A 12,219-nucleotide genomic window follows, 5' to 3' on the forward strand; every position below is an offset into this window, starting at 1 on the left:
GGCCCCCAGACGCGTACCGCGTGTAAATCCCCAGGTGCCCCACTCCCACTGGCTGCCACCGACTCAACGCGCCATCGCGGAATTGAATAGGCGGCACGTAAAGACGGTACCTCGCCCTCTCAGTCAAAGCATCCCTTTCCCACATTACTTGCCCTTGGAATGGGTCAGCCTCACCGTCTCATCTCTACCGTTCGTTCTTCCCTTTCCAATCGCGATCCCGCGGCCGTCCACCCACCTTCCCGGTAATAAATAATACGAATAATTGCGTTCACCCACGCGGGGAACATCCGTCCGGCGGGCAGGGTTCACGCCCTTCGACACGTGTCGCTCGAAGAGTGGAGCGGTGTACTAACTTCGGGTCCAAACGGACCGGTTCAAAAGGGGGGAATGGGGGACGCTGCCGTGGGCCCCGCGCCCTACCGCCCGCTGCGTGATCCAAGTTACACGGCGCGGAAGCGGACGATGCCGACAGATGGGCGGGCCCCAAACCTGGGGACCAGAGACACCACGAGGACGCGCCGTTATTGCCGTCTGTTCCCTTCCTCAGCCCCCGTCCCCGTAAACCCCGCGGCTGCCAGCCGTTCCACCCTCCCACCCCCTCCAATTGACGGCCGTTAGGTAGAAAGATGAAGATAGAGAGAGAGCCGCCCCAGGATTGCCGCTGTCCAAGTGTCTCTCTGGCAGAGCGCCACGTACATCCGGATAACCCATCAAAATTAACGAAATCTTTTATGTTATTAACTACGCTACTTTTTTGGATGCGCTAAGAACTGCCAGGAAAAGCCACCGGATACAAGAATCCCAGTTCCTGTGGGCTTCGCTGATTGGTCACTCAGATAGACCCGCCGATTTGCGATGTGGTTCATTGGAGGTGGCTGGCTTTCGTGGTGGACATAGTGGGGGCCATATTAAACCCACCACACTCCGGACGAGGGCGGCGGCCAAGGACAGTCAAACTGCTCGCTGACTGCGCCGAATATTTTCTATTTCTCCGCTCCACCACTATCTTTCTCCTCTCTCTCTCTCCCTAACCATCCGTCTGTCCATCAAACGTCCCCTCCTCCTATAAATTTTGGACCCCTTATGCCTTCTCTTGTAACCCACCGCCTTCTTGCTCTTCTCAGCAGCCCCTTCCTTCCAGAGAGCGAGCTAAACAAAGAAAACGCAACAGAAAGGCAGAGAAGGAGAGCAAAGAGAGGGAGAGACGTTTGAGGGATTCTTGGCATGGCACCTCGAGAGAAGGCTAGCTGCGCCGCCGCCGCCGGGGCCGCAAGAGGCGTTGGGAGCGGCGGAGCGGTGGCGGGAGGAGCGAAGGAGATTCATTTTCGGGGAGTGAGGAAGAGGCCGTGGGGGAGGTACGCGGCGGAGATACGGGATCCCGGGAAGAAGAGCCGGGTGTGGCTGGGGACTTTCGACACCGCGGAGGAGGCCGCCAGGGCGTACGACGCCGCCGCCCGGGAATTCCGCGGATCCAAGGCGAAGACGAACTTTCCCTACCCGGACGCCTACCAGAGCCCCAGCGGCGGCGGAGGCGGTGGAGCAGCCGGGAGCCCGAGCAGCCAGAGCAGCACCGTCGAGTCCTCCAGCCGGGAGGCCGCCGTACCACCGATGGCCCAGCCCCTTCTTCCTTCCCTCGATCTTGACCTCCTCCGCCGCGGCGCGCGGTTCCCCTTCCAGCCCTTCGCGACCGCCGCCTCCGCTGCCGGCGTGGCGCACCCCTACTTCTTTTTCGACACCTTTGTTAGATCGGACAAGGCGAACCAACACCACCTGACGCTGGGCACCCCGATGATCCTGGCCGATTTCCAGACCCCTCTCGCCGGCGGCGTCCAGAGCGACTCGGATTCCTCGTCCGTTGTCGATTTGCACCCCCATCACCCCTCTTCCCCGCCGCCCAAGATGCTGCCTTTCGATCTGGATCTCAACCTCCCACCACCTGCGGAGATCGCCTGATCGGCCGTTGATCGCCGGCAGCTCGTCGCCTCTTCTTGGCTTTCTTTTTATGTTAAAGGAGGAAATTATTTTCTTTTTTTGTTTCCTTGTACTTTTCCTGGAGAGCGAATCTATCCAAGAGAAAGTTATGTAAATATTTAACTTTCTTTTTTCCACTGAGATGGATGGATATCTAGGTCTCTCCGATCTCTTGTGTTCGAGATCAGATCCAGAGATCCCCATCTCGTTGTCTGTAATTTCCCTCAATTTATCTATCGTCAATGGATAATATCTGAATTACGTTAACGTTTTCATCGAAAATAACTCCCCTAATTTCTGCTTTCTTTATTATGTTATGAATGTACACTAACACGAGGGAAAAACGCCGGCCGCTGCAATGATAGCGTGGGTGCCGCGCGGGTGGCCGGCAGGATTTCCTCGTCGTGTTCGCCCTCAATTTCCTCCTCTTACCTTTTTAGTTCCTTTTTTTTAATCTTTATCAAAGATAAATAATAAAAAATATTAAGAATATTAATAAATTAAATTCCATTAGAACATAGCGGTGGATCTGTCGCCGTCGATCCGCGGTTACGACCGAATCACGAGTTGCTGCTTCGTGGGGGCACCACCCATAAGCGTGTTGACGACGCCTGTCTCGAGATCCGCAAGGAAAGGAGAGACACGCGTAAGCTGGCTGCCGCCCTGGTCTTAAAGCGACCTGTCTCTCTCTCTCTCTTCATTTTTTTTTTTTAATATTTTTTCCTTTGTTCCCTTGCGCGTACGTGAGGGGAGCCGGCCCAACCCGACGCGCCAGAATCCGGCTCTGCCGTCCGTTCTACCGAACGATCTTGTCTCACGCAAATGGACGGATGGGATGATCTTACTGCGAGATACGGACGGCAGAGGCTGTGATTCTCGTATTGATGTGCAGTGATTTCCGGGGACTGGGGGGTTTTTTAAGGAGCCGACAGCTGTGGGGTCCTTACGGAGAGAGGAGGCCATCCGGGTGCAGTAATTGCGCGGCGGCCGCTTTTGGTGGGCCCCGGTCTTCGACGTCGGAATCTCCGGAGAGATTTCGCCCCTAAGCCAGCTTGCTTTCCCTTCCTATTGTTTATTTTAATAATAAACAATTCTTCCTTATGGGTAGCAGAAAAAATCGCCGTCTCCGGTCTTTTGGCCCTTTGGCCTTCGGAGAGGCGAGGACAGGTGGTCGTGCGACGTGCGTGCACGGAGGAGTGGGGCCCAGCCATGACGTGGGGGGGAGGACAGGCGGTTGTAGTGGTCCTCGGCGTGGGTGTCGCGGAGTGGGGCCCATATATGGCCTGCCAGCTCTGCCGTCGCGGTCCCCCGCTTCGTCTTTATTTAATAATAATAGAGAGAAGGGGAAAGTAACTGGCTGTGAGAGAGAGAGAGAGAGAGAGAGAGAGGGAGAGATGAGGTTGGATTATGAAAGCGCGATATCTTGTGGGTGGGTGGCCGCACCCGCACGCACCAACGAACGTTCGTGCAGGGTTGCCCACGGGGCGACCGACGCGCTTTTAAGCGATCCTCGGCGATTGAAATCGACACTTTTTCCGGAGAGCGGTCCCCACGCCGGGAGGGAAACCGCGCACGTTGACCATGGGTCCCGGCTGCCTCCACCAACGAGTGCGTGGAACGGTTTGGGATGGGGCTTGGATGTGATCCTGGATTTGAGCTCGATTTGAACCTCGGCTACAGTTGTTATGCACTGCCGCTACTAATCTTTCTCCAAAGTGAAATTTTTTATGCATCACGATTGGTATAAAAAATTTGATATTAAATATATCATTTTATATAATAAATTTATATAATAATTATTTTTTAATATATATTTAAATTTAAAATTTTATTTTTTTATTTAAAAATTTTAAATGATGAAAATATTTTTATTTTTTTAAAAAAATTATTATATTTTATGTCTATATTATAAAATTTTATGTGCAGAAAGTCATAATTTTGATGCAGAATATCATAATTTTTTCGAAAAAATAGAAATATTTTTATCATTCAAAATTTTTAAATGAAAAAATAAAACTGTAAGTATTAAATATGTATCGGAAAGTGGTTTGACAAAAATATTCGTTCTATATAATGATATCTCGAATCATATTATGACATCCTACGTACACAAAATCATAATTTGATACAGGATATCATAATATACTATAGAATGTTATAATTTTTTGTATCACATTGTGACATTCTGTATATAAAAAATCATAATATGTGATAGATTATCATAATTTTTTTCGAAAGACAAAAATATTTTTATTATATAAAATTTTTAAATAAAAAAAATGAAACTATAGACATTAAACATCTATCAAAATCAAGATTTTATCTGACTCGAACACCTAACCTCTTGCATGTAAAGCAACAAGATGCTATCGCTAGAATGAAATCTGTTTTGGCATTAAAATCATAAATAATTGGTGCGGTTTACGGGATTACTGTTGTTCGAGTATTGTCAAGAAGAATTTTTTTTTAAATATTTTTTTAAAATCATCAGATCGCCTATAGACAGCGCATGTGTTACTAACCTTTAACCTAGATTTACCTGTAAATGTACAATTAATCATTAAGAATGGAATGCATTTAAGGCATGGACACGAAAATAACTCCTCCAAGTGGCACACACGTGCACTTCTAAGATCCACACAATGTTTAAACATGGAATAGGAGGTCGTTTTCGAGCACAATACCGGCACCTATTATTCAATCATTTCATGTTTACATATGGTAAAATATAGCAGTAATTAGGTACCTATTTTTAGTGAAGAATAGCAATTGCTGACCGTATATGGTTGGCCATAATTAGTATGTTCTCCATGGGAAATGAAGAGATACGATGACAATCATTTATTCATTATCCAAATTTTGTCACCAGACACGAATAATGTCATAGATATTATATGTTAAGTTTGTTCCCCAATAAATACAATGACATCATTTTTAAATCAAAATGTAAGCTGGTGCCTACCATCATTAAGAGCTGCAAATTACGACGGAACTCCGTTTGACTAAATTCCCATTGGTATCCAGAACTAAGATCCATGATTTTAACATCGGCCTCCTTCGAGACCATATCCCCAAGTGGGTTTGATTTGGATCTTCAAAATTAATGATGATGCAGTTGGAATTAAAAATAATTAATTCATGTATCATCAATTAATTAAAAATATTAAATCTTTATAGTTATGATCAAGAACTTATAGTTCGATACGTGAAGTATTGCCTGTTTTAATCCATGATTTTCATAATTTTATTTTTTAAAAGATATCTCACGTGAAAAAAATAATTATATAAATTAAAAATTTTTTTAATTAATATAAAATTAATGATGTCTTTTCTTTTATACGATAATATATAAATTTAGAGTTAAAATAAATTCAATCAGAAAAGAGATCAAACAATATGTGCTATATGACAGACTCGTAACTTAAAACTTAAGCTATCAGGAGCAAGAATAATTCAGATTAATAAACTCAAATAGTATCTTTTTATATTAATCATTATGGGATAACGACCATCTGCTTTATCCAATCTCATGGCAATGGTGGTTGGCTCCTCTTCAAGAGAAAGGAGCTCGTCCATTTTTGGGATCTTGCTAAATTTTGAGTATCCTTTAACGAGAGACTCACATGACTAATGAAGTTTGTCATTTGCCTGATATCATTGGGAGGAAGAACCGGCCACTATTAATGGATTCATATGACACTTCCTTTATTATTAGAATATAAATTATTAGTGGAAAAAATTTGTACACATTAAAATATTTATTAACAGCGATATCCATCCACGTCGGGAGTGCGTCCTATCGAACATCGCCAGGCAGCGAAATGAGTGCATCCTGCACAGCCCGAGAGGCCCCATCGCTTCCACGAACAATTTGCGTCCGATAAAACGCTGGAATGTTTTCAGCCACAATATCAACACAGCCGCGCTAAGCAACCGGCAATGTAAATAGTTTGGACATGGTAGTGATTGGTTGTACATCTATCGTACAAATGGCGGTTGTGTGATTGTGTCAGCTGATGGAGTTTCGTGGTCCTTTCAGTAATCAATGTTTTCTATATTTGGACGCACATTGAGTGGATGGGATTCAGATATAAATTCAGGAAGAGTTTAATAAAAAAATTAATTTATTCTCAAATCCGTAAAGATAGATTTTTTTTTTTTTTTTTTTTTTTACAGTGAAAGATAGAGTGTTTCTTTGACAGATATAACTTAATCTGAAGCTATCCATGCCCTCCTGAGTATTTATATTAAGTTTTCTACGAGTGCTTATGTACTTAAAGCAGCACTTTTGTGCTTTGCGCGCGCGCTGAATCAAATGAGCCAAGTGTGCCGTTCATGTGGGGGCAGAGAAAAAATAATCTAATAAAATATAAAATAAATATTTTTTAAAAAATTTAAACTATCATTTTTTCGATATATAAGATTGATAATATAGTTTTTTTCTAAATCTTTAAATATAATATTTATATTATATTTAAATTTTATTATAAAAATATTAGGCATATGGATAGCATTTGTTGCTGTCAAAAAAAATCCGATTTGATGCTCAAAGGGCTCCAAGACAGTTAGCACTCTAGTAATTCATGACACGTCTGCTGTCCTACACATCAAAGAAAAGAAAGACTTATATGTTGGCTTCAGCTAGACTGTCGAATGTTCATGACAGATAGAATGTTGGAGGAACACAGCAAAAGGAAAGGAGAAGAATTTAGTAGAGAATAACTTGTTTTTTTATATATCTAGAATTTGAGCTTTTTTTTTATAGATGAAGAGTTTCAATCCATTGGTGTTGAATTTTTCAGAATTTGAGTCTGTGTATATGACTACAATTTGATTTTTCTGATCTAAATCAGCCTGCAAATAAGAGACCTATTGAAATTGGCCTCTAGGCCACATGCTAGCCCATGAATGGCATGTCCAATTTAGGCCATACACATATCCCCAACTTCCAAGTTTGAGACATTTGTTTCGGCCTGGGCAAAGTAAATAATCAAATTAGTGATTTATAGGTAGGTTTGGGCTTTTCTTGTCTCATCCATTTTTAAATTTATAAGTCAAAAATGTGATCAAATGCTTAAACCTTGGTTGATTTGGGCCATTGAACCCTTTTTGTTTTGAGAACCTTTTCGGTTGGCTCATTTTACTAAGAGCTATTAAGGTCAACTCTATGACTTGTATGAAGCCAGCTCTTTGACTTGCTATAGGTTGGCCTGGTCTATTTGACCTTCTTTGGTTGGCCTCTTGAAGGTCAGCTCTTTCACTTGTAAGAGAGTAGCTCTATCTTACTTGGATGGATCCAGATCCTATATGTATGTAAAATTTAAATACTTACAATTATGTAAAAAGGTGCTGCAAGTCTGCTTATTGAGGTTGTAGATTGGCTTGATAGCTAGAATTGCTAGAATTTTGCTCCTTAGTTCAACTTTTGGAAGTCGTTAAGTTTTGGAATTTGGCTTATTGAGTCTTTCTTCTTTAGGTTGGCTCTTTGAGCCATTCACTGAGTGAGCTCGACTTATCTTTGCCTTTGCCCTCTAATCGGCCATAGCTATTTTCATGTCTGGATGGATCTAAGTCTTTTCTGCTTGATTGTAGTTGTCCGTATGCCTGAATAGATCTAGATCTTTTCTATGCAGTTTGAGATACCTTTATGTCTAAATAGATCCAGGTCTCACATGCATATGAAAAGTCAATTAATGGAAATGAAATTTTCTTTAGCACTTATAGTGGAGCAAAGAATCTGCCTAAGTGCTTGTGTTGCTGAGATCATAGTCCTTTTGAGGTCAGCATTAGGGAGTTGTAATTGTGCAAGGTTGATCTCCCTTTGCCCTTATCCTCATGCTGAGTTCGGGCAAGTTGTCAGTTGATGTTTATGCCAAGTTGAGCTAGGACTTCTTCCTCTAGCTAGCTTTCGCTCGAGACCTATGAGGCTGGTTTGCCATTTTCATCTTACCCAGCCTTAGGATTTTCCCTAGCTAGTGTTAAGGCACCATTTGTGATCTAGGGACCTCATCATGGCTATATTCTCTTTTTTAACTGGTTTCTACCAAGAGGCCAAGCTGGGTAGGACTACTTATGTTCCATGTCTAGTGATAGTTAGGATCTTACCTTGACTGATGTTGGAGCACCACTTGTACTCTAAAGACTTGGCCATGGCTGGGATTTCACCTTGGTGTTAAAACACCACGTGTGATCTGAGGACTTAGTCATAGCTTGATTTTGTTGAGAAATATGTTTCAAAGTCCATCATCAATCTGTTGACGATTGAGCTTATATTTATAAATTATATATAAATTATTAATTATTAATAAATTATTATTTAGCTTGTTTCATTACTTTGTGTACATCTTCTATGAACTCCAATATTATGATGAAGTCCTTAGAACTAATTGAATCAATATAGGAGGATATATCGTTTAGTCCTTAAAACTTATTCATGACTAAACGATATGCTATTTGGACAATAGTTATATCAAGTATAGGTCGTTGTATGCCATGTACGTTGGTTGTTCTCTTAACCAAGGAGTGTAGAGATACTGGCATGACATGCAAATAAAATGTAGGAGTACATCTCATTGAACGTGACTAACTCCGAAGCACTCTACTGTCAAGAATTATTCCGAAAGGATATTGGTATAAGTGTCCCTTCGACCTGAGATCACCACGGTGACTTGTAAGCAACTAACTGTGTTTTGGTGTCGGACTATTTGAATTTTTAATTCAGGATCGAAAGGTTTCTAGACACAGTCAAGTACTTGTGAAGTCGGTGTATGAGTCAAGATGGGATTACCACTTCAAGTCATTGAAGAGTATGCTAAAATATATTTTTAATTTAACAAAATCTTGATCAGGATAATCCTTGTGAGGGATCATAGGATTAATTGGGTTGAGACATAATTAGGATGCACTGATTAAGAGTTGATAGTTAACTCTAAAGTCATCCTGAGCATCAAGGGTCAAAGGGATGAATTATACGATAACTATAGTCCATTAGGTTCTTGGATGTTACTTCACACACATTCGACCTATTCAAATATGGGGTACCATTGCTAGATGGTCACTTCGATTGGTACAGAACTTTATTTCTGTGCTACCGACTTAGATTTAAACCTATGAGGTCACACATATAAGAAGTATCTTTTTGATCACATGGCTGATCGACGATTAAGAATCATCCAAGAGTAAAATCGTCAATATGATTGATGATTAACCCTAAGCAATAGTTATAGTAAATTAATTTATTGAGAGTCGATGATGTTTAGGAGGATTAGTTGACAATTAAATCACTGATTAGCTCAATTTGATTGAGTATTAAAAGTCTGAATTAACTCTAATTGAATTGGATTCAATTAGATCAAACACAATTAGGTTATATGATGATCTAATTGCTAAGGAAGATTAAGTCCTAATTTGATCAGGACTTGAATCCAGTTAATTTTTAATTAAGTTAAGATCAAATTAGATTAGATTTAATCACTTCTAATCAGATAGAATTTGATTAGATCGAACTTGGTTTGAATTTGAAATCAACTTGAATTTTGAATTCAAGTTTAAATTCAAAATTCAAATAATTAAAGACCCTTGCACCACCTACTTTCTCCATATCGTAACTCATCGCACAAAATTTGTTTGCGTATGAGATTTCTCCAGCAAATACTTCTCTTTATCATCCACTTGGATAAGGATTTGATTAGTTTTAATTTGAATCTAAAAGAAGTTTTAAAACTGATTGAAACCTCATCCTAATCCCTTCCACCCACCGGCCACTTTGAGGAGTTCTTTTTGTGCGATAAAAATGAGAAGCTCCTGATGGTTTTTCAAGCCCATTTCCTTATGTTCAACACTTCTTTGATCAGAGAATGGATGAGGATAAGGTAAGTTTGGTTTGAGTTCAAATTAGATTCAAATTCGAACTTTGAACGGGCACTTATCCTATCTTATCATCCTTAATCGGCATCCATAAAAAGGGTTGTTTCTTGTGCGTTGAACCTTAGATCTTTTCCACCAAGAGATAGAGCAACAGGAGAGGAGCTGAACATGAGGTCTTGGATGTGAGGATCTAGGGTGGGCGATTTTGCTTTCGACGTGTGATTAGAAGAGAACAATCTCTTCTTTGGTGAGAATTCAGCTTTGGCATTGAGTAGTTTTGGAGAGGGAGTTCCAGATCAGATCTAAGTGATTCTCTACTATTCCTCCATCCTCCAGCGACCTCTATTAATCCATCTTAAACCTCAAAAAGGTTTGAGGTGATTGGAGAAAAAGATTCAATCAGATCAACCACCAGAAGCAGTTTTCGTGAGCTAGCACTCTCGGAGATAGCAGATCGGAACCAGAGCTTCGTGTGGATATTTTGTAGGGGCCGAACTACTAAATAGCTATGAGCGACTAGCAAAGACCTCCAGATCTACATTCACAATCACAGTATTTGACTATCCGCACTCAGGTATTGGGTTTGGATCCCTGGTTATCGTAAATAAGATCTACTGCTTTACTTATTTTCATACACATTATGTAGATTCTGTTATTCAGATTTTTACATGCACATGTACATGCCATAGATCTATTTATAGGATATTTTATAATTAGATCATGTGCTTGCATTGTAGATTAAAATATTTAATCTAAAATTATTCTACTGTAAATTTTTAAAAATACATGCATGAAACCCCTACGGTATTCCTTCAGTAGTATCAGAGCTGCATTGCTTATGACATGTATATTTTGCATATATCTTTATAAAATCTAAATTTTAATTGATTAAATTAGATTTAAATAATTAGTTTTAATTCTGAATAGTATAGTAGTCAGATTGGATAGATCACCATAGCCATCCGATCATAGAAGAAAGTAAGATTTCATGATTCTCTCTTCCCATTCAATGGGGTTCTCTTATGGTGTGTAGGAGTGTTGCACAATTTTTTTTCATGAAGATGAACAATAAAAAGAGATTAAAAATTTATTTCAGATCTGATATATTATATGTTAGATCTAAAATTTATTTACTATTGATTGCATGAAAACTTGTGAAATATTTTTAAAAAAATTAAAAACTATTTTCAAATACCGAACCCCAACCCATGTTAGTCCTAAACTTAGTTGAGAATTAAGTGATTTAGATTTGAGAATCAAAGATCTAAGGCCATTTCATAAATCATGGATTTATGGGTTAGCTCAAGTTGGGTCTATTTAACTAGGTTAGATCTAAGGCTTGAAATCATATAGATAATGGACTATGTTAAGTAATTGATCAAATCTAATTAATTATTAATCCTGATTGGATCAATTCTTCTCTTGATCAATTCTCAATAGTTGTAGTTGGTCAAAGTTCATATCTTTGATTAGACCAAAATAGACCTCGATCTGGCTCAATGGTCGAATCTGAGTCTTTAGGCAGCCCAAATTGAAATAGATAAATCGATTGGTGTCTAAGAAAAATTTGACAGTCTTGACCGTGATCATTAATTGAGAGCTACTCGCATAGATTGAGTCTATGACGAGTTAATGGCATATCTCTCCCATCGATCTCACTTATCTAGCCAATGTGGTTGATTTATGTTCAATTAGGCTGCTCATTGACTCGAGCTAACCCATGCCACATAGGTGAATCAGTATGACTGATTTAGGTGCCCCTGGATCAGCTTGTATCTAGTCTTCTATGATCTGATTTGATGAAGTCAGTAGAAGGATTATGATTAGCTGGTCAGTCTTTTTAATTCTCTTAAAATGACTTAACCAAATTCTCTAAATTATTAGGTCCATAAAATGAAATAGTTATGGTGATAACTAAGTCATAACCTTTCATTAAGTTGGATGATAATGGGTCTAATAGTCTGATGATCATTAGATGGCACCACATGCCTGGTACTCATCTAACTGTTGGAATTATCATTCATAATATGATAATTTAGCTGTGTCTTTCTAATAGATGGTCAAGTTAGTCGAGCCACACTCGAACTTGGTCATTCATTAGTCTGATATGCTAAATTTTGTTATGTTAATGGTTAGAACTAACCAGTACTTTCAGTGGAGGCCAAAGCCTACTAAAATATAGTCTGAGATGAAATAAAATATTAAAAATTATTTAAAAAAATAATTAATTATGAACCTATCCATAGATGCACAAGGGTTGATCAAGCCATACTCGAGCCCGAATGTAGTTTGTGAGGATTCTAATATCTGCTAAGGGATTAAAGTAATTCTTTAAATTAGAGGTAGAGGCTACCAATTCATATAAAATAGTGAAAAAATCTT

The 12,219-nt window shown here is 40.0% G+C and overlaps 1 protein-coding gene across 1 annotated transcript; it reads left to right on the forward strand.

Annotated features, from left to right (window-relative positions):
• The first annotated feature begins 1,013 nt into the window (after positions 1 to 1,013).
• LOC105035740 (ethylene-responsive transcription factor 4) lies at positions 1,014 to 2,238 on the forward strand. Its single transcript, XM_010911413.4, has one exon. The coding sequence runs from the start codon at positions 1,225 to 1,227 to the stop codon at positions 1,951 to 1,953; it is 729 nt and encodes a 242-aa protein (XP_010909715.1). The 5' UTR covers positions 1,014 to 1,224; the 3' UTR covers positions 1,954 to 2,238.
• Positions 2,239 to 12,219: the final 9,981 nt, after the last annotated feature.

Source organism: Elaeis guineensis, chromosome 6, assembly GCF_000442705.2.
Source record: "Elaeis guineensis isolate ETL-2024a chromosome 6, EG11, whole genome shotgun sequence".
Taxonomy (NCBI): domain Eukaryota; kingdom Viridiplantae; phylum Streptophyta; class Magnoliopsida; order Arecales; family Arecaceae; genus Elaeis; species Elaeis guineensis.

What these genes read in the sequence shown, in the direction of transcription:
- LOC105035740 (XM_010911413.4), top strand. Translation starts at nt 1,225, where the DNA reads ATGGCACCTCGAGAGAAGGCTAGCTGCGCCGCCGCCGCCGGGGCCGCA.